The sequence below is a fragment of the Suricata suricatta genome, chromosome 17 (genome assembly GCF_006229205.1).
Source record: "Suricata suricatta isolate VVHF042 chromosome 17, meerkat_22Aug2017_6uvM2_HiC, whole genome shotgun sequence".
NCBI lineage: Eukaryota > Metazoa > Chordata > Mammalia > Carnivora > Herpestidae > Suricata > Suricata suricatta.
The window spans coordinates 6,195,778-6,222,204 of NC_043716.1; the positions used below are offsets into that span (position 1 = coordinate 6,195,778).

At 45.9% G+C, this 26,427-nt stretch overlaps 1 protein-coding gene across 1 annotated transcript in view; it reads left to right on the top strand.

The window, feature by feature from the left end:
* The window catches only part of MYOCD (myocardin), a 198,061-nt gene extending 185,205 nt beyond the window's left edge, over window positions 1-12,856 (top strand). Inside the window, exons 15-19 of the mRNA XM_029928844.1 lie at window positions 85-259; window positions 2,533-2,676; window positions 4,414-4,542; window positions 7,691-7,748; window positions 10,485-12,856. Coding sequence (XP_029784704.1) covers window positions 85-259; window positions 2,533-2,676; window positions 4,414-4,542; window positions 7,691-7,748; window positions 10,485-11,038 — 1,060 coding nt within the window. The 3' untranslated portion in view covers window positions 11,039-12,856. The remainder of the gene's footprint in view (window positions 1-84; window positions 260-2,532; window positions 2,677-4,413; window positions 4,543-7,690; window positions 7,749-10,484) is intronic.
* Window positions 12,857-26,427: the final 13,571 nt, after the last annotated feature.

A 26,427-nucleotide genomic window follows, 5' to 3' on the forward strand; every position in this document is an offset into this window, starting at 1 on the left:
GCCCCAGCCGCGCCCCGGGCACCGAGCCGGCCGCGGCCCCGAGGCCCCCGCGCAGGCCGACGCGCTCCCGTCCACGTTTCTCAGCCCGCAGTGCTCCCCGCAGCACTCGCCGCTGGGGGCCGTCAAAAGCCCGCAGCACATCAGCCTGCCCCCGTCCCCCAACTGCCATTACTTCCTCCCCCCCTCCTCGAGCGGCGGCGCACAAGGGGAAGGCCACCGGGGCGCCTCCCCTGTGGGCGGCCAGGGATGCTCGGCACAGGTAAGGACTCCGGGCAGGTGCTCCCTGCTTCCTGGGACTGGGGCGTGGCTTGGCAAGGGCTCAGGAGCTGACGTTGGAAGTCTTCGTGGAGAGGGTTTACCCAAACCCACTTCCGGACCCTGCTACCCTCCGCAAGCCTTCAGGGTAGACAGGGCACCCCTCTTTGAAACTGAGGTTGGCAAACGTGCCCTATGGAGGGCTAGATAATGATGTTTTGGCTTTCCGGGCCATGTTGGTCTCAACAGGACCCTTGTTCCGTGAACACAGACATCCGCTAGTGAGTGCATGTGTCTGTGTTCCAATAAAACTTTATTTATAAAAGCAGGTGGTGGGCCAGATTGCCACAACCCCTCTTTTCAGGATTCCTTGGCGTAGAGCCTTACCACAGGCCAAACCAATTCATTGAGAGAGCCAGAGAGGGGTTACCAGACCTTCTTGTTCTCTCCATGTAATGGCCTGCTTGGCACAGATATTTACTGAGCACCTAGTGTGTGCTAGCCACTACTCTGGTCTCTGGGGAGTAATGCTGAACTAGCCAGACAAATTCCCTACTCTCATGGGAAAACAGACAGTAAATAAACACGTAACATATAACGTAGTAGAAGATGATACATCTGATGGAGAAACGGGAGAGTGGGGTAGTGAAACACTGGCAAATGTACAACTTTAAGTCAAAGGTCCAGGACCATTTGAGCAAATCTTTGGAGGAGGTAAGGGAGAATATTGTGAATTCTTGTGAATATTTGGGTGAAGGTATTATAGGGAAAGGAGGAACAGCAAGCCTAAGGGCCCCCAAGGTAGGGGAATGCGTGGAATGTTCAAGAATCAGAAGGAAGGCCGGTGGGGCCAAAGCAGGATGAGACGAAGTTGTAGAGACAGCTTACAGGAATAACTAGTTCAAAGACCAGACCTAGATGACCATCAGAGACTTTCCTTGTGCATGAAGCAAAAGAATTATTGGGGAAATCTACTGAAATCTACCTGAGAAACTTACATTATCCAAAGTTCTGACATCTATGAGAAAGGAAATAGGAAGAAAACTCACATTAATTGGACACCTACCACGTGACCAGTTTAAGAGACACAGACCTGAGCCATCTCGTTAATTGTCACCACAACCTTATTGGGCTCTAATTTGTTATTCTTTATTTGCCACTGGGGGGAAAAATGGAGCTCAAGGAGATTAAACCAAGTAACCAGGATCATAAGAACCCAAGGTGACCCAATTCTAAAGGGCATGGCCTTTCCGCACTGAATATCTTCTACCCTGGGAGTATGAAGTGTGGTCATAAGTAGTGAGAATATGTTCTTATACATCACCCAGAACAACACTCTCAAGCAGATGACGCACACTCAGGAGTGGGCGCTCTGGGCGGCACTGGGACTTACCCAGGTTATCATCACCCTTGACGGCATTTACTGAACACATGGTGTCCTAGGCAACAAAGGTAAAAATAGCTCTTAAAACGTAGCTCTAGACCCTAAGACCATTCCAATGATATGGATTCGCTCAAGAAGGACTAACACATGTGTGGTGATTCACAGTTTACAAAGCACCCTTTGAGGATGTGAACAGTTACGTGATAAAAAGATAAAGAACAATATAGGATAACATGCCTGATCTGGGCTTACGTCAATTAAATGCTGCACAAAGTGTTGGGGAAGGCGGGGGAAGCAGATTGGTTGCAAAGGCTTAGAGGGGTCCAGGAAGGTTTGTGAAGGGTTGGACTCGATGAGAAGTGTAGACTTAAAAAAGGAAAGTCGGGAGGCACCGGGGTGGCTCAGTTGGTTAAGTGTCCAACTTCGGCTCAGGTCATGATCACGCAGTCCGTAGGTTCAAGCCCCGTGTCGCACTCTGTGCTGACAGCTCATAGCCTGAAGCGTGCTTTGGATTCCGTGTCTCCCTCTCTCTCTGCTGCTCATGTCAAAAATGAATATTTTTGAGAGAGAATACATTAAAACTTTATTTTTAAAAAAGAAAAGGGAAAAGAACATTCCATGTGGGAAAAGGTAGGGAAGTTAGTAGAATACAAGCTTTTGAAAGAAATAGTACCTGGCCTTGTTACAGGTGGAGACCCCATGCTGCGGCTGCGTGGGGGCCATAGGAAGTTTTTGAGTGGGAGGTGATGTACCCAAAGTCAGATTTGAGACACTGATCATGGGATTTAGGGAGGTTCGAAAAGCTAAAGCTCCAGGGCAGGGACCAGGAGTCCCAGCAAATGTTCTCAGGCACGCTGCTAGTGACCATTGGATGTGTTGCTTCTTCCTTTCAGAACTCAGGGGCACATGAGGGCCATCCACCAACCTTCTCTCCGCAGCCTTCCAGCCTCCACCCCCCTTTCTCTGGAACCCAAGCAGACAGCAGTCATGGCGCTGGGGGCAATCCTTGTCCCCAAAGCCCAGGCATCCAGCAAAAGGTAGGCACCTAGACAAAGTTTAAACTTTCCCTCTTCCCTCTTCTGTGGCCTCGTCCTCCAAATGATGAGGCTCAAAGGCAGAAATAAATGGGGCTCCTGGGTGGCTCAGTTGGTTAAGCATCTGACTTCAGCTCAGGTCATGATTTTGTGGTCCATGGACTGGAGCCCTGTGTCAGGCTCTGTGTAGACAGCTGGCAGCCTGGAGCCTGCTTTGGATTCTGTGTCTCCCTCTCTCTCTGCTCCTTCCCCCCAAAATACTCCCCCCTTCCCAAAAATAAAACATAAAAAAAAAAGCTCCTGGGTGGCTCAGTCAGTTGAGCATCTGACCTCAGCTCAGGTTGTGATCTCGCGGTTCATGAGTTTGAGCTCCACATCGGGCTCTGTGCTGACAGCTCAGAGCCTGGAGCCTGCTTCTGATTCTGTGTCTCCCTCTCTCTCTGCCCCTGCCCCCCAAGAAAAAGCATTTAAAAATCAAAACAATAATAATAATAAAATAAAAATTTCATAAAAGGCAGAAATAAATGACATTTAGATAAAAACAAATCCATTTGAAACAGAGTGACATGGGTGTACAGATATAAATTAGAGTGTTCCAGGGAGTCATTTCCTGGGATCATTCTAGAAATCATGAAAACTAAAATGAGCATGGTACATTTGTGAAACAATATGACAAACAAATCAGTTTCCACAGAGTTGAAGACTGGAATAGAGGCACATGGGCAAACAGTGGTTGAGAAAGGGGAAGGTATGCGTATCTGTGGAAAGGTCTAGAAAGCTGTAGAAAATTCTAATCACAGTGCAGTATCTCGGTGGAAAAAGGAAGAGGCGATCCATACCAGCAGGTGGAAATCAGAGATGTGAGACAGCCAGGATATGGGAAGTTCCAAGGCCTAAAAAGAGTCGATAAGGAAGTAAACAAGATGGCCACCATATAGAAGTGCTGTGTGCCACAGGTATGGGCAGGGTGTCCTTTGGAGACAGAGACCCTTGAAATGGCCCAGGCACTCCACAGAGCACTCACAATACACAAGGCTGGTTCCTGAAGAGGTACCCCAACAACGCCTCCACCTCTCTGCAGATGCACCCAGTTAGGAATGTCCTGAGGGGGAAGAGTACTCTGGGAATTCCTGGAGTGATTGACTTCTTCCTATTGGTCTGGACTCTATTTCCTTTGCTCCTAACCAAAGAGGGCTTACTCTAGAGGGGGGAAAGAGTCTCTTGGGGCACCTGGGTGGCTCAGTCAGTTAAGCTTCCGACTTCAGCTCAGGTCATGATCTAACAGGTCATGGGTTCAAGCTCCGCATCAGGCTCTGTGATGATGGCTTTGAGCCTGAAGCCTGGTTCAAATTCTGTGTCTCCATCTCTCTCTGCCCCTCCCCTGCTTACACTCTGTCTCTCAAAAATGAATAAACATAAAAAATTATAAAAGAAAAAAGGAATCTGCAAGGTTCCCATCCTATCATGCCTTCAGCAATATGTCCACGATGATAGGTACTATTAATACATTGGGTTGTTTTCTAAGACTCCAGTTCCATCCATGTTGCTGCAAATGGCAGGATTCATTCTTTCTCATTGCCGAGTGGTATTCCATTGTATATATAAACCACATCTTCTTGATCCATTCACCCACTGATGGACATTCAGGCTCTTTCCATAATTTGGCTGTTGTTGAAAGCGCAAAGCAGTCCCATCTCTGACCATGAGTTGACGATCTTTCTCTGCGTTGTACTCCCACAGGTCGCTGGTCTGCACTCCTCGGATAAGACAGGGCCAAAGTTTTCAATTCCATCCCCGCCTTTTTCCAAGTCAACTTCAGCAGTTCCAGAGATAACACAGCCTCCATCCTATGAAGACGCAGTAAAGCAGGTAACAAGCAGGGTGCCTAAATGGGCGTTGTTTTCCATTAATCAACTTCGAGGAGTCTTAGATGCTGATGTTGAGTGTGTTGGGTGCCCACCTACCAGGATGGGCGGAGTTTCCAGATGCTGATCGTAGAAGGGTGTTGCATGTACAGGAAAACCTTGGATTGTGAAAAACTTGTTCTGTGAGTGTTCTGGAAGATGAGCAAACATCACTAATAAATTTTAACTTGATAAATGAGAGATATCTTGCAATGTGAGTAGTATGTGATGCTGATGCTGAATGTCAGGTGATCACAACTGAGCCAATGGTTCATCTCTCTCTCTCTCTCTCTCTCTCTCACTCACTCGCTGTGGGATTTCGGGTGATTGTCTTCCATGCTTGGATGCTCAGTCTCAGGCCATGGTGTTTGACAGGAATCAGTGCTTTTTCAGAACGTCAGAAGGTGCCCACAACTGGCACTAGTGTATTTTTTGTCACCACAAAGCACCCAGGGACAGTCCTTTGCTTTTCCAGACAAGAGTGAGCTTAGAAGTGCTTTGCTCCAGTCTGGGTCAGGCTGCCTGAAGATAGAGACCCTTTCCTCTGCTGCCTTATTGCCAGTTCCGTGAACTACAGCGTATGATACGTGTTTATTAATACTGTCCTGTAGTCCACGTCCGTTAGCGACAGCGAAAGTCTACACAGTCACCCTCCTCTCTCTGCTCTCCCTCACGCCACCATGAAGGTTTTCAAAGTACGTGCGGGCGTATTTGTTCATTTTTCTTTCTATTTTGTGTTCTCTTTATTATTTTGTATTATATTGCAGTCATTTTATCTGAATACTTTTGGGCTGGGGGACAAATCTTCTGAGTTTCCATCATTTCTTTTGGGAAAATTCACTTTGATATACAAGTGCTTTGGATTCCAAGCATGTTTCCAGAGTGAATTATGCTCACAAACCAAGGTTTCACTGTAGATAGAAGGACAGCATGTGAGGCTGACTGGGAAGAGTTTGGGCCGGGCTTGGTACCAGCTCTGCCAACAGCCATAAGTCACTGCCACTAAGTTCTTGACTTCCCTTCTGTGAGATGCGGGCCTGTCTGCTTTGTAAGGGTTCTCTATCGTGTATCACCGACTACATTGTCTGGGCACAGAGCAGCTACTCAAATATCTGAGAAGCAATGTCAGGCTGATAACGTCGTAGGTTTCTTCTTCGTTTCAAAATTCAATGATCTCGGCAAAGTATTGATGACTGTTGTATACTCTACTGTCATTTATGTTGGGGAATTTTCCGAATAAAAAGTAAAAACCAAAAAAAGAAAGAAAGAGAAAAGCACTAAACGATCTCACATTTCAAGCAGTCTGAGCCTGGATGGAGTGTCAGATGGCCCTTTGTAGGTGTCCAAGCTAGCGAGGAAGGTCTAGGTCAGCTGCCGCATGCTGGTGTCCCACACAGCCAAATCGGCTTGCAGTTAAGTTTCACTTGGCTGCAAAAGTATTTTTAAATATCAGGAGATTCTATGCGAAAAGCGGGCTTTCTCATTTTGGAAAAATGAGAGGATCTAACAGTAGTGGGGCCACATTTCTGCCGGAGAACAGCTGCCTGAAACAAAGTATCTGCTGTGTCTTTGAGCCACCGCATGGCCCCTTCCCTCTTGTTCTATATGGGGCTCATTTACATTACCTGCCTGTGGGCACCCAGTGGCTTCTGGACTGGCAAGGGATGCATTCTTTGAGGACTGCTCCCATCTGTTGTGATTATTGATGCCTCTGCTTATTTCGGAGTGGGCTCTCAGGGAAGTGGGATACATATGTGCCTCTACTCTCCCCATTTCCTACCCCCTGGTATCTGTAAGCGTCACCTGATCCTTTATGGTTTCCAGAGAAAAGAAAAAGGTCGAGCAAAATGGACTTCCATCAGTAAGACTCTACTGAATAATTCAGACGAGACTGGGCGCGTTCAGGGTGGTATGGCCGTAGACTCTACTGAATAATTCAGACGAGCCACAGGGAAGGGGTGTAGATGTTACAAGCATCAACAGGCTCCACCAGTGGTGACGCACTAGGAAAGCATGAGCCACGTTCTTGGGCCCCAACCACAGCACCCAAACAGGAAGCAGATCCAAGTCACTTCAGAGTGAGAACAAACGGGTACACCATCTGTGGATTAAGATGTCCTGCTCCTGGAACAGAAGCCTCTCTAACGACCAGACTCTGAGGATCTGCTGGGGAGCACTCTGCTTCTTGTCCCCTTCTCTTGTTGTAGGAAATTATTTCATTCATTCAGTAGTTTCCTGTCTGAAATTAACCCTGAGCTTCAGTCACACAATTACCATCTTCTTCCTGGCAGCATTTTTCACAAATGGTAGAAGCAATCCAAGTGTCCATGGATGGATGAATGGTTATCCAAAAGGTGGTGATTAATGCTAGTCAGGCTTAGCAAAGAAAGGGAGTCTGACAGATATTGCAACATGGATGAGCCTGAAGGACATTATTCTCAGTGAAGTAAACCAGCAACGCAAGGAAATATACCGTATGACTCCACTTACAGGAGGAGGTATCTAGAGTTGTGAGATTCCCAGGAACAGGCTTCAGATTCCCAGGAACGGAAAGCAGAACCAAAGTCGTCAGGGGCTGTGGGGAGGAGAATGGAGAGTTCACACTGAATGGGGAACAGAGTTTCAATTTGGGAAGAGGAAAACGTTCTGGAGACAGATGGGGGTGAAGGTTGTACAATAACATGACTATTGGGGAGCCTGGATGCCTCAGTCAGTGAAGTGTCTGACTCTGGCTCAAGTTATGATCTTGCGGTTTGTAGGTTCGAGCCCCACATCGGGCTCTGTGCTCCCAGCGCAGAGCCTGGAGCCTGCTTCAGATTCTCTCTCCACATCTCTCAGCTCCTCCCCAAATCGTGCTGTCTCTTTCTTTCTCTCAAAAATAAGTAAAGAAAATAAATAATGTGTCTGTAAGGTACTCCATGTCACTGGACTGTTCACTTAAAAACGATGATGATGGTAAATTTTGTGTTGTGTGTATTTTATTACAATTTGGAATAAAAAGATACCCTAACCAAACCTAGTTCAAAAACTGGTAGTACTGTTCCTAATGATTTCCCACAGAAGAGGGAGCATCCTTCTAACCTCTCCATTCTCTTCTGCTTAATTTGCGATAGCAAATGACTCGGAGTCAGCAGATGGATGAGCTCTTGGATGTCCTCATTGAAAGTGGAGGTAAGACTGTCCATCTCTTGCCCATAGGAATGCCCAGTGCCTGCCTGTGCTCTAGACAGTGAACCCTTAGGACCAAGGTCGGATGCTCACCGAAAGCCATGAACGGGTGGAATGTCACTATGTGGGCGCTCTCTGTCCACGCTGGAGCAGGGGAAGAAGGCGCAGTAGATAGCTTGCCCTCTGCCCAAGGAACTTGCTCACCAATCATTTTACCCCATTTCCCTAAGTGCTTTCCCTTGCGACTCCATTTCTCTTGCCTCTTCTAATCCCAATCTCCCTATAATAAGAGAGCAGATAAAGCAAGGTTTGTGCCATCTCCTCGAAATGAAATTCAATCCGCGATCTCCCACTGGATCGTCTGTTCAGGTGTAGACATCAAGCGCGCTTGCAACAGAAAATGATCGACATGTTCTTTTGGCCTCCTTTTCAGTGATTCATTTATTAGCTTTTAAAACTTATATAGTATGTGGTGGGAATTTGAAACCACATAGATGAATAAGATAAGAATAAGGGGAATGTGTAGATAGAAGGGGAAAAACACCTCTGGTCTGAGCCCTTCAGCAACGGCATTAAAAGTTTCAGAGAAGGGTGGGGCGCCTGGGTGGCTCAGGCGGTTAAGCTTCCGACTCTTGATTTCAGTTCAGGTCATGAGCTCAGGGTTGGTTGGTCGGTTGGTCGTGAGACTGAGCTTCTCTTCAGACTCCTGGATCAACATGGATTCTTGGGATTCTTGGAACTCTCTCTCTCCTTCTCTCTCTGCCCCTCCCCTTCTTGCGTGCATGCATGCTCCCCCCCAAAATAAATAAGCATAAAAAAATAATCAAGTTTCCAAGAAGGAGTGGCCAGGCATTGTACTGGCTCAGCGCTGCCCTACACAAAGGCCACCTTTATGGAGCCCACAGTCTGGTAAGGAACACAGTCTGGTAAGGAAAACAGAAGAATGAATGGCAATTTCTCCACTGTGTGTGGCAAGAGTAAGAAGGAAAAGATGGGCACAGGTGTATGGATCTTTATAACTGTTGTGATGGAAAGATAAGAGGGTACTATCGGACACCCTTGTATTTCTTTTAAGTTTATTTATTTTGAGAGGGGGGAGGGGCAGAGAAAGCAGGAGAGAGAGAATCCCAAGCAGGCTCTGCACTGTCAGCACAGAGCCTGACATGGGGCTCGATTCCGTGAACCATGAGACCATGAGTCAAAGTCAGACGTTTAATTGATTGAACCATCCAGGTGCCCCCACCCTTATATTTTTAATGAAATGTATGGCCAGATCAGCAAAGGTGAGGGTGAAGGAGGGGAACATGGGAGATTCAAGCAAAGAAGAGCAATCATGAATCAATCACAAATGAATGGAGTCTCTCAGAGAAGCACATGGGATGCTGTGCTGTACTGAGCGCCAGCTTTAGGCTGGTCACCGTGAATCTAAGTGAGACCAGTCTGCTCCATTGCAACCAAGAGATTCATCCAAGGGTGGGGTTTCCCCAAGGGGGTATGGTGCAAGGGGATTGAGCATATACGGGACGTCTAGATGGCTCAGTCGATTGAACATCCGACTTTGACTCAGGTCATGATCTCATGCTTGGTGAGTCCAAGCCCCCAAATCAAGCTCTTTGCTGTCAGTGCAGAGCCTGCTTCACATCCTTTGTCCCTCTCTGTCTCTTTCCCACTTCTGCTCTCTCTTTCTCAAAAATAAATAAATGTTAGAAAAAGAGAGAATAGTTATAAGACAGTACCTATAATTGTGGATTAGATAATATCAACTGAACAGGGAGAGAAGTGAGTGATGGATGGATAACATAGTAGAGTCAGTAGATTGGAGGGACCCCAAGTGGCTTAGCAACTACTATCTTGAGGTACTTAATACGTGAACTAGAGGGATGGGAGGGGATGGAGAGGGGGGGGGAGATTTTGGTAGAGACTGAACTTGTAGGGGGGACAGTATTGGGGGATGACAAGGTCCAGGGTATCCAACAGAGTGGGAATGGAGGAATCACTGGAGTTGACAGAGATAGGGTGTCAAGGCACCGAGAGGCCACTGGACAGTCACTTCTCAGGATGCTGAAGCCACAGGGAAGGACAAGAACTGAAGTGGGAAAGGCAGTGAACTAGGGAATAGAGTTTTCAGTGGCTGCAGAAGCGTGGCCAGGAGACTGCAGTGGGGACGTCTCGTCCTCTGATCCAAAGGAAATGAGCCCTCACTCAGGGTATAAGGGACGATGCAGTGTCCTCGGGGGGACATTCAGGTGTCTGTGAAGGAGCAGGTAAAGGAACCTGCTTTGAGAGTTTGTGGAATTTCCAGAAAGAAAGGGTGTGGGGAGAGACCAGAGAGAAGAATTGGGCACACACAGAGCACTTTGGGGATAGGACCGGATGACTGGCAGTGACCAGAGAAGTGTGGCCATCTCTTGTGTCCAAGTGTAACTCATTCATTCTAAAGATTCCTAGTAGGGGCACCTGGGTGGCTCAGTTGGTAAATGTCCGACTTTGGCTCAGGTTATGATCTTATGGTTCATGGGTTGGAGCCCAGCTTTGGGCTCTGAGCTGTAGCTGACAGCTCTGAGCCTGGAACCTGCTTTGGATTCTGTGTCTCCTTCTTTCTCTACCCCTCCCCCGCTCACATTCTTTCTCTCAAAAGTAAATAAATGTTGGAAATTAAAAAATAAATAAATAAGATCCCTACTGTACAGCATCTCCATTGGAAGTAATGTAACACTTCCTGTTGTGTTTCACCAACAGAAATGCCAGCCGATGCTAGAGAGGATCATTCATGTCTTCAGAAAGTCCCCAAGCTACCTGGGTCTTCCCGAAGCCCTAACGCGGCCCTCCCCAAACCCTCATCGTCAGGAGGCCAACTCTCCTTCGATCACTATGGCACCGACAGTGATGAGCACCTTGAAGTCTTGCTAAATTCCCAGAGCCCCTTGGGGAAGATGGGCGATGTGGCCCTCCTAAAACTTGGGAGTGAAGAGCATCCTTTCGAAGGGATAATGGATGGATTCTCCGGGAAGCCCGCCGAAGACCTCTTCAGCGCACATGAGATCTTGCCAGGCCCCCTCTCCCCGATGCAAACTCAGTTTTCACCCTCTTCTGCAGACAGTAATGGGCTGCGATTAAGCTTCACCGAATCTCCTTGGGAAACCATGGAGTGGCTGGACCTTACTCCACCCAGTTCTACACCCAGCTTCAGCTCCCTGGGCCCCAGCGGCCCCAGCATCTTTAACATTGACTTCTTAGACGTCACGGATCTCAATTTGAATTCCCCCATGGACCTTCATTTGCAGCAATGGTAGATAATATCTGGTGGAGAGGCGCTAAGGCAGACCCGTGGGCTTCCGTGGGGGAAAACACACAACCAGAAACGCTCCTGTCATCCAAAAGGAGGAAGAGGTAGGCAAGGAGGAGGAGGAGGAAGAGGAGGGGAGGCAGAGAAAATTACAAAGGACCAATGGAGACTTCTGTGATGGTCAATGAGAGCAAATAGGAGTCTTTGGATCTATGTAAAATGTAGTATTTACCAACATGCAGTAACTGTTCATGATTTCAGCTGTGCGCTCAGATATGTACTTTCTGAGGTCAAGAATGCCAAAAAAAATTTTGTTCACTGCCTTTTCAAGCACTAATGTTTTTGTAGCCCATACTTTTTCTCAGGCATTGTTTGGGCGTGATCTCACTTCGTAAGCTTTTCTCATGAATGTATCCTGTGGAAAGGAAATGTAACTCTCTTAGAGTCCAGGGAGTATAGCATAACCATCTAAGTTTCTGGAAGATACGCTCAGTGGTGCTGCCTCTCAGCACCCCCTTCTCTGTCTTTCCAAGTAGAAGTCAGGCCCAGCTTTAGTTGGGTACTGGAGGTAGAACCAGTCCATTCCCAAGGAAGTGGAATCGACTCGGTGTCCCTCCGCCAAAAGCTGCCCCAATGGGGGGGGGGTCCCAATTCTGGACCCAGGACTCCATGTGGTCACTGATAACAACGAACCTACGTTTGGTCTGCCCAGAATTTCCCTCTTTCTCAACCAGCAGCCCAATGGCTCCCGCTGTCTCTGTGGTGATAAGCACCATGAAACAGCGAAGAACATGAAAGCAAACAAAAACCAAAACCCCCTGCCATGGAACGTTCCCCGACACAGCCCCCTTGAGTCTCAGAGACTGGAGATGAGCCCATGATCAGATGGGAAGAACATCTCTAGCTTCCAGTAGCCATAGCAGGATCATTCAGACATTCACGTGTCATGAGAATGAACACCATGGGTTACTGTCACCGGATGACTAATTATGGAGGTCCAACTTTTTTTTAGACAGGAGGGTAGGACGTCCACCCTTTATCTTTCTCCCACTCCACTTTTCTTTCAAGATACCAATCTTTTCTTGCTCCCCTTCTGAAACTCCTTTTTCTGCCCCAACATGGAGAGAAGAGGACTCCTCAGGTCGAAGAAGCTGCCCTACTCCTAAAAAAGCCATATTTTAAAAAGCTAAAAATCCAGGCTCTCCCGGAGAACTCATTCTCCATCTGCATAATTTACTACAAAAAGCAGAAAGAGTGTCCTTGGGGGTGGGGGAGAAAATGACCTTGGGGTCCTCCGTCCCAAAGCTCATTCTACTGTCATTTGATTTATTGCAATCATCAATTTGGGTGGTTCTGGAGAAATTGGAAATCCTTACATTGTAAAAATAGATAGGAATGATATTTGCAAGGAGAGAGGACTTTTCAGGTCTGGGCTGAAAAGACTGTGTGAAAGAAAGCACAGTCGCACATCGCAAACGAGGGAAGGAAGAAAGAAGATTTTTCTCGTGTGCATTCCTCATCATCATCTGCTTTTGCCGGGAGTTATTTTCAACTCAAGTGGCGAGGCAGTCTCTCTAAAGCTCACTGTGGCTCCCAACTCACCGTTTTCTAGTGTTGCATGCCGTAGAAGTAGCTCTTGCTGGTTTGGTCCTTTGTTGTTGTTGTGGTTGGTTTTGTTGTTGTTGTTGTTGTTTTAATTTAAATCACTAAGACACTGTTTTCTTTTGTAAAAAAAAAAAATTCACTGTGCACTTATGGAGAAAATAACCAAACATGTTGTGATTTTAGACGTTCTCTCTTGGATAAACCAAAGATTTAGAAGTCATTCCATTGTTACCTTGTAAACATGTGTGAACACAGTGTTTTTGGTGGCTGGTACTCTGAAAGCTCCCCCGTCTTACGGGTGGGGGGGGGCAGGCGTGCATATGTGTACAGATATTTACAGATGCGTGGGTCTGTGCTTATATGTGTGCACATGTATGTGGGGATATGTATATGTCTATACATATGTGTGTATTTGTGTGTCTCTTGCAAAGCAGTGACAGAGTCCTGTACCAAAAGCCTTTACAGCCTCAGTTTGCTGTGAAATAATACTTGGCCGTTATCACTATGAGTTCTCGATTAGTCAACCAGACTCGGGGTCGCCTCTGTGAATGACTAGCGGCTCCAGCCCAGGGACTCACAGCCACTCGCTTACCCTGAGCACGCTCATCTTGACAAAGAATACGGATGTGAAAAGACAGAACTGCTCCCCCATTAGTAATCAGTGTCCCGTAGAAAAGCATCAAAGGAGCATGAAAATCGTTTTTACATTCCTTGATCTGCATTGTGCTTTCAAAGATCCACGTGGGAGGCGTTGCGTTTTGCGGTTGGCGTCAGTCATCGGAACCCAAAATCTAGAGAGGGGAGAAAAGTCCCCAGTGTTTTCTGTGAAGGTGCAGCTGCGGGGAAGAAAACCCGCTTCGCACATTCCTCACATGTGTGTATCCCTCGGAGGTCGAAGTGTTATTTTGGATCTGACGAAGCTTGCCGGTCAGCCCATGTTTCATGTGCCACGTTGTGCGATTTGTATGTTTCTGTTTTCTCCCTTTGCTGCTTTTGGAAGACAAACTCACAGTGTCCCTACTCTGAGACTCTGGGCTGAGCGTTAATTGTGGTTTCCTTTGGGTATTTCTGGCGGAAGGACTAGACGTGGTCAGGAGGCCACTCTGCTTCGTAAGACGGAGCCTTGTCACGGGGACCTTTTTAGGATATTTACCGCCACCGATACACGTGCGTCACAGCTGACACGAGATATTTGCTATTTCCAACCAACACGCTTCACACAGAGCACACCCCTGGATTCGTGGTCTCAGCCCCTCCCACAGGCTCCACACACCGTATTCGCTGTGCCTCTCCATAGAGCAGAAGTGAGATACGCGATAGAAAATCAGCTATAGCTGGGAGACCGTCGAGGAAGTTGGCTGCCCCCAGTGGATCGGATAAACCGTGTCAATTCATCGGTCTCCTGTTGGGAGGATTTGTTTTAAGTTCTTTTAAACTCTAAGGGCAGCCTCTTTTCTGGAGACCCATCGGGCATGATTGGGAGAAGAACGGAAGAGACTTCTGAAGATGGCCACGTTCAAGTTTCTTAATGCTCTTCGAGCCTGAACACAACCATGGGTAGTTTTCTTGAGATTTCTGGGACCCCCGTGGGGAAGCAGACCCGCAAACACCACCGCAGTGTTGCCACAGTCACGTGGGTCCTGGTGGTGATTACCAGCAGGCTCAGAAATGTCATCTGTGCAAATGCTTTCATTAAACGGGTGCTCATTAGGAGTAGCCTTACTGCTAATATGTTATTGAGACAATATACATTGTTATAAGGGGGAGAGAGAGGAAGGAAGGAAGGAAGGCTGGAGTGCAGGAAGGGAGGGAGGAAGGGAGGAAGGCCGGAGGGCAGGAAGGGAGGGAGGAAGGGAGGAAGAAAGGAAGGAAGGCAGGAGGGCCGGAAGGAAGGAAAAGAAGGAAAGGAAGGAAGGAAGAGTGGGGGAAAGGAAGGAAAGAGTGGGGGAAGGGAATGAAAGAGTGGGGAAAGGAAGGGAGGAAAACCAAGAGTGTCTCCACCTGAGTAGTCAGGGGTCTGTGCACTGGTGGCCTTAGCCATTCAAAAACATTTATTTCCAATCTGGAAAGAAAAAAAAACACCCTACCCTAAGTATTCAAGACAGTCCTTCTCAAAATATATTTAAACTCCATCAGTTCTGGAAATAAATGCTGGCCTGGCTGAAAACTCTCGCATCAAGTTTTCTCACCCAGTGGACAATTCCCTGACATGTTTTTCTCATCTCTGTGATCCACCAGCAATAGTGTAGCCCTTGGTGATCTCTCCGCATCTCCCACCACCGAGCTTTGGTTTTCATTGCTAGATACAGAAGCCCCTTGAAAATCTGGAAAGGGTTGAGGAAACTTCCATTGTCTTTTTCTCCATTCACTGTCTTTGACTCTCATAACAAGTTCTCAATGCAAACGGGATGCTGGGGTTGGGGGAAGGGTATCCGTGGGAAACCACCACTCCTTAGGAGGAAAGCACTTAGCATTCCCCTTCAGGTCCTCATTCCTCACAGTGGGAAGCCCACAAGGACCGGCACGCAGTTTGCTTGCTATCCTATCCGGTATGCGGGAACTCAGAGTGAAGTCTGGGGTCTTCGTTTCCCTGTAAATCCAGTATAAACCAGCAGGCGGGGCTCAGATGCTGAATTTGCGAGTTCTTTCTTAGAAGGATGATATCCCTAGACACGCAGAGTCCAGGTCCTAAAACAGGAGGATCCTGTGGTTCCAGGGCTGCTCAGGTTGTGTTAAGGAGCTGGATTGGGTTCTAGAACCCACGTTTTCAGAGGACCTCCTGGCTGAGTGGAGTCTATACTTGGAAGATGATTTCAAGACAGGGAAGGATCTGAGAAGACTTTCTCTATCATCTGTCTGCCAGGGACTTGAATTCAGTAACATACAAGTGAGCTCCCTTTTGATTTTAGGGTTTGATGAGTTTCCCAATGGATCAGGACAAACCAAACTCCTGACCGTTTCTTCTGCTTCTTATAACCACCTGCTCCCGTCATGGAGGCTGGTTAACGTTTCTTCCATAAATGGCTTCACAGCTCCCAAGTGTTTATGGAGAGAGGGGGTGTAATGGTGGGGATGCTGGATGCTATTCTAGTGTTTTCCAAAGAAAGGGAACCCGTGCTGCTCCCTGGAGTCCCCTCCAGTTGGCCTGCGGTGAGGAAAAAGGGTGATGCATTGCCTGACGTCCTCCCTTGGTGAAACACAAAAGAAGTGCTTCGCAAAGCGATCAAGAAACCCAGCATACGGCTCTGTGGGGACTTGCATGTGGCTTTCGCAGTGGTCTCCTTTGTTCAAGTATCCATTACCGGAAAGGAACGTGTGTTACCAGGAAAAGACGCAATGGCTAAAATACCAAAGTTGGCATGTATTCTTTTTAAAAAATATATAAATCTATTTTTAAATAAAATGTTTTATTTTGAAAAAGACCCGTGAGGTGGGTTTTCTTCCCCTGGCTGCAGGATATTGCAGGCACTGTCCCAGGCGGGCCCTCTGCAGGTGGCTTTTCTTTTCATTGTGTTCTCTCAATGGCACCTTGAAACTATGATTATTATCCCCATTTTACATATGAAGAAACTGAGGTTCAGAGAGGCTAAGGAAATTGTTTAGGATTCTACACCAGGGAGGCGGTGGGGTGGGGCATCTGGCTGGCTCCGTCAATACTAAAGCATGTGACTCTTGATCTCAGGGTCCTGAGTTCAAGCCCCACCTTGGGCATGGAGCCTACTTAGTTAAAAAAAAAAAAAAAGTTTTATACTTGAAATACCTTGAGGCAGCTGTCAAACTCCTTATCTCTGAAGTCCTTGATCTCAAACAGTGCACCCCTCTCCTGCATTTATCACTGATGATGCGCTTAAAATGACTTTTGTGGAAAGGGGCAGATTCTCATGTCCCGTACAGTGCAGAGTCGGAAGTGGGGCTTCAACCCACAAATCAAGAGATCATGACCTGATCCAAAATCAAGTCAGATGCTTAACTGACTGAGCCATCCAGGCGCCTCAACAGACCTCATTTTTAACTTGATCATCTCTGTGAAGACCCTATCTCCAAGTAAGGGCACATTCTGAGGTAACAGGGATTAAGACTTCAGCATATGAATTTGGAGGGGAGGCACAATTCAACCCATTATGGCAGGCAAATAGGCCACGCCATGAGGAGCTTCCTAAGACATACTGAGGAGGATGAACTCATGGGCTATAAAAGTACGAGCTTTGGGGCACCTGGGGGGGGGGCTCAGTCGCTTAAGCATCCCACTTTGGCTCAGGTCATGATCTCATGGTTTGTGGGTTCCAGCCCCAAGTCGGGCTCTGCACTGACAGCTCAGAGCCTGGAGCCTGCTTCCAATCTGTGTCTCCCTCTCTCTCTGCACCCCCCTCCACCTCTCTCGCAAAAATAAACATTAAAGAAAAAGATTTTTTAAAGTATGAGCTTGTAAAGCATGATCTTAATCCAGTAAGGCATCAATGAAGAGTTTTAAGTAAGGAAGAGCTATAATAATCTTTAAACGCTTTAGAAACCTAACTCTACAGTATGGAAATGGATTGGAATGGCAGGATAAGGGAAGGGCAGCCTAGTCAACTTTTGTGAATTACTCTGATAAACCATTGGTGTTCTCCTTACTCTATAGACATGGGAACTTAAAGGGAAATGATGAGTAACGAACATGCTGGATTTAGAACAGTGCTGGGTTGGGGGTGGGATCTGAGTGAAGGTCGTGACTTAAAAGCCCGTTGCAGTAAACCAGCCAACAGGCAGATAGTAACTCTCCTAAGAAAGTAGCAGTGGGAATAGAGAGATGAAGGTTGATTTGAAACATGTTAGTAGAATGGAGAGTATGAGATTGATCATTGCATGTGGATGGTGAGGAGGATCCGGAGTGGGAGGGATAGTTAGTTGGGTGTTAGATGGTGAGTGCATGTTAATTCCATTCACAGAGGCAAAAGGCCAGGAGGAATAGCTACTTGATAGGAAAACTTGTGCATTTGATTTTTGAGGGTCTCGTGCCTGTAGGACACAGCCTGTGGGACACCAAAAGTCTTCCCTAGAAGGGTGCATGGGTGACTCAGTCAGTTAAACATCCAACTCTTGATTTTGGCTCAGGTCATGATCTTGAGGTTCATAGGTTCGAGTCCCCTTTTGGCCTCCATGCTGAGCATGGGAGCCTGCTTAAGATTCTCTCTCTCCCTTTCTCTCTGCCCCACTCGTGTGCTCTCTTGCCCTTCTCACTCTCTTGCTCTCTCTCTAAAATTAAAAGAAAAAAATTCTTCATTAGAGAGGTCTGGAACTCAGAGTGCCTTTGCATCATAGACATTTAGAAACAGGAGTATCCCACATACAGAAGATAACAAGTCATTCTAATGGCTTTGACCTATACAATGTGTGCAGTAAGGAAAAAAGGGGGTGCCAGGGAAACTCGGCATGTAAGATATTGGCAAACGAGAAAGGAGAGGGAGTGGCTGGAAAAGCAGGAGCTGGCAGTCCCCTAGACGCTGAGGTGGGAGAAAAGTTCCAGAAAGAGAGAGTCTTTAATTATATCATATCTAATACTGGCATGTTCCATAGACAAGGGCTATTGCTTAATTTCATAATAAGGAGGCAGTTGTTAACCAAGGCGAGAGCATCATGGGTGCGGTGGTGTAGACTGAGGAATAAAAGGAGGTGAGGAAGTGGAGACAAAGAATCCAGGCATGCATTCCAAGAAGTATGGCAACGTAGGGAAGAAAACACGGCCATGCCAGAGAGTCAAAACTTTGAAGGACTTATTTTCAAGAGGATAGGTATTTGAGCTAATTTAAAAGCTAATGAAAAGTAGGTAGTATACCCAAGGGAAAGGTGGTAGACAATGGGCTTGAGGTTGAGTTGCCTTCGAGAAGAGGGGAGAAATGACTTAGGAACAGGAGAGACAGAGGAAGGTGGGCGGCGATGGGGGTGTGTTGACAGGGGTCGTAGGACACCGAGGGGAGTTGTCAAATGGTGGCTTCCATTTTACACTTGGAGACAAGACGGAGAGATGATGTTCATCTATTGGGGAGAAGAAGAATGGGGTAGGAGGTTGAATAAAAAATGGAGAAAGGCTGATTTGAGAGCAGTAAACAACAGAAGAGAGAGCTGGTCGGGACACCTAGAAGGACGCCGAGGGCAGAGCTAGAAGACCTGGCTAGAGACCGTCCCCTCTGCAGGACGGCGGAACTTTCCGTTGACGACATCCATAGCCCACAGTGGAGGTAGAGACGGCAGAGAGGTGGGTGCCAGCAGCAAGCTGAGGACGACGCAGGAATGGGTATGAAGGTAAGAAAACAGAACTGAGTGATGGAGGATATGATCAAAGAGGAGTAAAATGGTAAACTGTGTGCTATACGATGTACTGCTCTAGGCAAATAAGTTCAGATCGGACACAGAAGGAGGTGAGGTTCAGAAACTAGATGTGAACTAATAAAAATTGGTATCGACTAACACAGTGCTGCTGCAATACTGTGTTGGTCATGATTTTCCAGAGAAAGAGAAGCAATAGGATTATAGGTAGGTTGATAGATAGGTCGATCGATCGATAAAGAGAACTAAGGATAGAGATCTATATAGATATCTCTATCTGTAGATATCTCTATAAAAACATGGATGTATCTATAAAGATATATATCTATAGATATATTGGGATATACAAATGTATAGATCTATATGGATGACATATAGATATACAGATTTATATGGGAATTGGCTCATGCAATTACGGAGGTTGACATATACCATTGTATGCTGTCTGCTAGCTGGGAAACCAGGAAACCCAGTGCATGTAATTCAGACTCGTCTGAAAGCCTGAGAACCAGGAGAGCCAGTGACGTAAATCCCAGAGTCCAAAGGCTCCAGGAGCTCTGACATACAAAAGCAGAGAAGACGGATGTACCATCTCAAAAAGAAAGAATTCACCCTTCTACTTTTTGTTCTGTTCCAGGCCCTCAGCAAATTGGATAACACCCACCCACATTGGTGAGTATGACTCCTCTTTACTCTGTCTACTGATTCAAAGGCAATCTTTTCCAGAAACACCCTCACAGACACACCCAGAAGTAATGTGTCACCAGCTGTGTGGGCGTCCTGTTGTCCAGTCAAACTGACACATAAAATTAGGGGCACCTTGGTCTCAGCCAGCTAAGTGTCTGACTCTTGATCTCAGCTCAGGTCTTGATGTAGGGTCATGAGTTCAGGCCCCGCATTGGGTTCTGTGGTGGGTGTGAAGCCTACTTAAAAACAAAAATCGACACATAGGTTAATTATCATAACTACTCCTGGTAATGTAATCACATTGTGACTGTCAGCAGGAGCAGCATATAAATGAACATCCATGTGTATCATCAAGTGGAGATGAATAACAGTCTCCCGTTCTGGCTCAAAATGGAAACTTGAACTCCACCCATGCCTAGACTATAGGAAGTCCCCGTATGTTCCAAAGCCCACATCACCTCCAGATGTCAAGAAATGCCCTTGTATCCAGTCACAGAAAGAAGGATCCACTGTTCCTGGCTTTTGTTGTAAAACTGGACACCAGTGCATTTTCTTGAGACTAGAGAATCCTACATCCACCAAAATGGGTTGTTTTGAGACGGGTCTTTGTGCTTCCCAACCCCCAGGCCAGGGAGCTAGGGCCACGGCTGTGGAGAGGAAAGTCCAGGGACTTCCCATGTTCTACCACTGTGCGCCTGAGGGGCTCCTCGGGAAGTGCGGTGTCACTGCCCTGGTCTCATACTCAGGCAAGGGACCTCCAGGCCAAGTCAGCTTAACCGCCTCAGGTGTGGAGAACTACTGATCTCTGGGTGGCCCTCCAGACAGGCATGCCAGATCCTGCGTTCTTGCTGTCCTTTGACCCTGAGCAGGATCCGAGCCCTCTGTGTTTCTATTGCACAGCAAACTGGTACGGCTTCACACTGACACTTCCCAACGGCACAGACAGGTCTGGCGAGGACAGGGTCCAGTGGTGGTGACCATATAATTTGTCATCTAGATCAGAACACTTTTGTTCAGGACAAATGCTATATTCAACGAAGGCCAAGGCATCGAAGACTGTCCCGTGCAAATCAGGACTATGGTCACCTGAAATAGAAGCCACTTGAAGGACCTAGAATGCCCATCCACTTTCACTGACCCCCAGTTGTTCAGTTGACAGGACGCAGGGGCCAGACCACCAGACTCATCTCTTTGTAGCGTATCTTCCTGCCCTGCACAGATACCTACCTTTCTGACCTCAAACATCAGTTTGTTTTTGCTTGTTTCTAACTTGATGTAAACGGAATCAAATAGAATATAGTCTTCTGATGCCGTCCTTTTCTGCTCAGCTTTTTTTGTGAGGTTCCTCCATCTTTTCACCCCTTCAGGTACAGCAATAATATATTCATTTCCTTGCCATATAGTATTCCACTGTATGAATTTATCATCTTTATCTGCTTTTTTCCTAATTTATTTGAAAAAATTTTAATGTATTTACTTTTGAGAGAGAGAGACACAGAGTGTGGATGGAGGAGGGTCAGAGAGAGAGAGAGAGAGGGAGACACAGAATTTAGCAGGTTCCTGGCTCTGAGCTGTCAGCATAGAGCCTGACGTGGGGCTCAAATTCACGAAAAGTGAGATCAGACCTGAGCCGAAGATTCATGCTTAACCAACTGAGTTACTCAGGTGCCCCTTTTTTTTAATATTAGAGAGAGGAAGAATCTTAAGCAGCCTCCATGCTCAGCATGGAGCCTGATATGGGGCTCGATCCCATGACCATGGGATCATGACCTAAGCTGAAACCAACAGTTGGACGCTCAACCTACTGAGCCACCCAGGCACCTCTCCACTGTTTTCTGTTTTCTGTTTTGTTTTTTTTTTTAGTTTATTTAAGTAATCTCTGGACCAGAGTGGGGCTTGAACTCATGACCCTGAGATCAAGACCTGTAGGCTCTACCGACTGAGCCTCCAGGCCCCTCTATCTGTTCTACTCCTGATGGACATTTTGATAGTTTCTGATTTTTGACTATTAAAAATGTTGCTCTCTGATCCAGATGTTCTCGCTCATGCCTTTTGTTGCAAACACATAGGCATTTCTGTAGAACTCGTGATACTGTCAGTTATGGGGTGTGCATCCCACTGAGCTTTACCCGAGAATGCAAAACCAGTTTCTGAAGTGCTTGTACTGAGTTCCCTCTGCCCGAAAGATATGAGTTCCAGTTGCTCTGCATCCTCAGCCACACCTGGTTCTATGAGTCTTTTTCAACCTTAGCCATTCCGTGGGCGTGTGGTGGTATTTCATGGTAATGTCAATGGTACAGGCTGAATTAGTCTTCATGCTGAGCAAGTTTTCATATGTTCTTAGCCCACTTGGATTGTCTTTGTGGTACAGTGGCCGTTCACGTCTCTCATCTATTCTTCCTTTAGGTTTTCTGCCTTTTCTCTGTTGGACTGTCGGACCCTTTCTATGACCTGGAGTCGAGTCCTTAGCTGTTTTGTACATAGCCTATTCTTTCTCGCACTCTGAGGATGCCATTTTCATTGTCTTCATGGTGTCCTTAATTGTGAAATACCCCCATTCACCGTATTTCCTTTATTCCTCCTTATTTCGATTTTTTCTTTTCTTTTGGAAAGAACGCTTTTTTTAGTAATATGGCTTGGAGAATTGGGTGGGTTGATAAACCTTTCCAGTCATGACGTGTTAAAAATAACTTCCTTTTGCCCTTGTTTGTGAATGTTGGGCCAGATGTAGATGTTTCAAGCTGCACCTGAGTCACAACCTATTTCGATTGGAGCTCTGGAAATGTGGCTGAAAAGTTCATTAGCATTGAGTGTTGCAGGTAGCAAGAGAATCAGACTCTCTTTTCTTCAGGGACAGCCCTCTCTTCTCTCTGAAGAGTACTTATATACATTTGTATCTTTCTTTTGTTGCTGTTTTTTTTAATGTTTATTGATTTTTGAGACAGTGAGTGGGGGAGGGGAAGAGAGCGGGAGACAGAATCTGAAACAGGCTTCAGGCTCTGAGCCATCAGCACAGAGCCCGATGCGGGGCTCAAACCCACACACTCTGGGATCATGACCTGAGCTGAAGTCGATGCTTAACCCACTGAGCCACCCAGGCGCCCCACTGTTTTTTTCATTGACATGTAATTGAAATGTAATCTGATACTAATTTCAGATTGCAACATAATGATATGTTTATATATGTGATATTCATAATGCTATATGTATGTATTGCAAAATGGTCACTAAGAAAACCCAATTACACTCATTCCATACATAGTAATTTTTTTTTCTTGTGAGGCAGACTTTTAAACTTTTTAAAAATGTTTTATTTATTTTTGATACAGAGAGAGAGACAGAGCATGAGAGGGGGAGGGGCAGAGAGAGAAGGAGACACAGAATCTGAAGCAGGCTCCAGGCTCTGAGCTAGCATCAGCACAGAGCCCGACGCGGGGCTCGAACCCACGAACATGAGATCATGACCTTAGCCGAAGCCGGAGGCTTAACCAACTGAGCCACCCAGGTGCCCCTGATGCGGACTTTTAAGATTTATCTCAGCAACTTTCAAATATATAACACGTACTTATCTTTGAAAGTCAGAAGTTTTACCAGGATCTGTGTAAGGGTCCCCCTCCACCTCCACTCCCCAACAGTAATATTTTACTGGCATTTAGTGAATTATTTTAATTTTGACTGGAGCCTTCCTTCAGCCCTGCAAAATGTTTTTCTAGCACTTTTAAGCTCATTTCTTCATCATCTGCTCTGGAAATTCTATGACATGTTTTTTGAATGTTCTGGAAAAAAGATGCTATGTCTTTTTTCTCCCTTTTCCCTTCATTTCATGGAATCACCTACTTTTTCATCTGAATTTTGGGAGCCTCTTTCCAGCCCGTCTTCTAACGCACCCATTCCATTTGGAGGAAGTAACAAGTCTGCTGTTTCCTGTCTTTATTGCGGCTCATTAACTTGGGAGTCATGTGTTTCTTTATCCCACAACTCCTTCTTGTCCAACGAGGCTCTTTTTCATGTTAACCGGCTCCTGTCATATCAAAGCAATGTTCTCTCAGTTCTTACCAGGCATACAAATTGGACTTTAAAACTATATTGCCCTTGGGGCTCCTGGGGGGCTCAGTCAGTTAAGTGTCTGACTCTTGATCTCTGCTCAGGTCAGGATCTCACAGTTTGTGGGTTTCCAGACCTGCATTGGAGTCTGTGCTGACAGTGAGGAGCTTGCTTGAGATTCTGTCTCTCCCTCTCTCTGCCCTTCCCTTGCTCGCTCTCTCTCTCTCTCTCTCTCTCCAAAACACACACACACACACACACACACACACACACACACACACACACACACCACACAAAAAACAAAAACAAGAAAAAACAAAACAAAACAAAAAGCCAAAAATCCTATTGCCCTTAAATCCCACTTAACTTATTCAATGGGCGGCGTTCGTCTGATTTCTCAGGTCAGCCTTCCCGTTTCATAGAGGAAAGAGCCTTCAATAGAGCACAGGTATTTGGGATCCCTGGGTGGCTCAGTTGGTTGAGTGCCTGACTTCAGCTCAGGTCATGATCTCACAGTTTGTGAGTTCGAGCCCCACATCGGGCTCTGTACTGACAGCTCAGAGCCTGGAGCCTGCTTCGGATTCTGTGTCTCATTTGCTCTCTGTCCCTCCCCCACTTGTGCTCTGTCTCTCAAAAATAAATAAATATTTTTTAAAAAGCACAGGTGGTTGAATTAGACAAGCCTGGGTTTGAATCCCAATTGGGACACTTAGAGGCGAGTCACCTAAACCCTCTGAGCTTACATTTATTTGATGGACATTGTAAAACCCTCATCTCAGGGGTGCCTGGCGGGCAGGGTCGGTAGAGCCCAAGACTCTTAATCTCGACGTTGTGAGTTTGAGACTCCCTCGGAAAACAAACTTAGAAACCCTCATCCCAGAGTTCACTTAGGGATTAAATAAGACAGTGTATGCTAAATGACAGTGGGCCCTTGAACAGCACAGGTTTGAACTGTGCAGGTCCACTTATATGTGAATACTTTTCAGGAGATATATTGGAAACGTTTTTTTGGAGATTCGTGACAGTTTGAAAACCCCACCAACAGTGTAGCCCAGAAATACCAAAAGGAAAAGAAAAAGGTAGTTATTGTGAGAATATGGCCTAGAATACATATCACATACCAAATATGTGCTGATCGGCTGTGTACGTTACTGGTAAGGTTTCTGATCAACAGTAGTAGGCTATTAGTAGTTACGTGTTGGGAGAGTCAAAAGTTACACCTGGATTTCTGACTGCATGGGTGGTGGGTGCCCTCGCCCTTAGGTTGTTCAAGGGTTGAGTGTCCTTAGAGTAGGGCTTAGGGGTGTGATTTGTCAAGTCGTTTTCATCATCTTTACTATTATACTCAACTACTGGATCTCTGTTTTGTTTGTTTATTCTCACGTAGAGAGGTCTGTTTGTCCAGATTTGGTGGCTGAGGTGCTGAGGGAAGGGGGTCCAGGAGAGATGGCGCCGATCTTCATTTATTTCCCCTCTCCCACCCCCGCCGAAGAATCGTAAACACTGTCTAGCCAGTGCTCCCCTCACTCAAAAAGCACCCATGCCATTCTCTGCCAAAACTGTGCATGGAAATGTTCTCCATTCATGAGTCACATGGAATTTCTCCATTATCTTTGATGAGTTATTTCAAAATGACACTGTAGGAAGAAATGAGTCGAAAACTATTGGCTTTAGTCAGCGCTGTCGTCCCCAAAGTTGAATTTAAAATTTAGTGTAAATAAACGGGATGAACACATGAAAGTTTTTGGTGAAGATACAGTTGACTATTTCTATCGTTTGGGGAGAGGGTAGATTTTCTAGGCATCAAATCAAAGGTATAAAGCATAACAGGAGAGACTGATGGATTTGACCACGTTACAAATATAAAATTCCTGGGAGATAAAAATCAACATTAGCGATCTTAGAAAGGCCAAATTAGAGAAAAACTTTGCCATGGATACAGCAGTATTAATATAATTAATGTAACTAACAAGCTTTTAAAAATATGTAAGAAAATATGGAACGCCATTACAGGAAAATGAGCCGAGGACATGAAGTCAGCAGCCAACTGAAGAAGGAAAACTAAATAGCCACGAACCATGCGGGCAAAATGTTTTAATGTGATTTTAAAAACGCATATGAAAACAGAACTAGAATGCTATTTCTCATTTCATCTGGCAAGATTTATTAAAAGTGGTAATAGTCTGGACAGGGTGTGGGGAAAAGGAAAATTTATGCACAAGAAGGGGGCCTGAAAAATATTTTCATTTTTTATCTAGAAGATTGGTAATATGGTAAGATGCTTGAAAACGTAGCACAGAAACTCTAATTCTTTCATTTGATCTTAAAGAAATAAGTATGTGTATCATTTTAGACACAAACGTGTTAATCACACAGAGATATTTAGAATAACAGGAGAGAGGACGGAACATATTGTCCTAACAAGTGTGATTCCATTTTTGAAATATATTTATAAATTTATAATGTTATCTTGCTTGGCAAGAACTGGATGGTGTTCACTTTTTAATTTAACTAAATTATTTATCCTTCAATAAATACCGTTAAGATGTATGTGCCTTTATACACACACACACACACACACACACACTGTTATATTTTACTCATTAACGTTTTATTAGTGAATTAATTTTATCGATAATTTTTATACCTATTTTTGTAAGAGGTTGGTGCGTTGTTTTTGGATCTGTGCTCTCTTCATCAGGTTTGGTAGCGGGGTTAAGCCAATGTCATAAAATGAATTGGGTTGCCTTCATT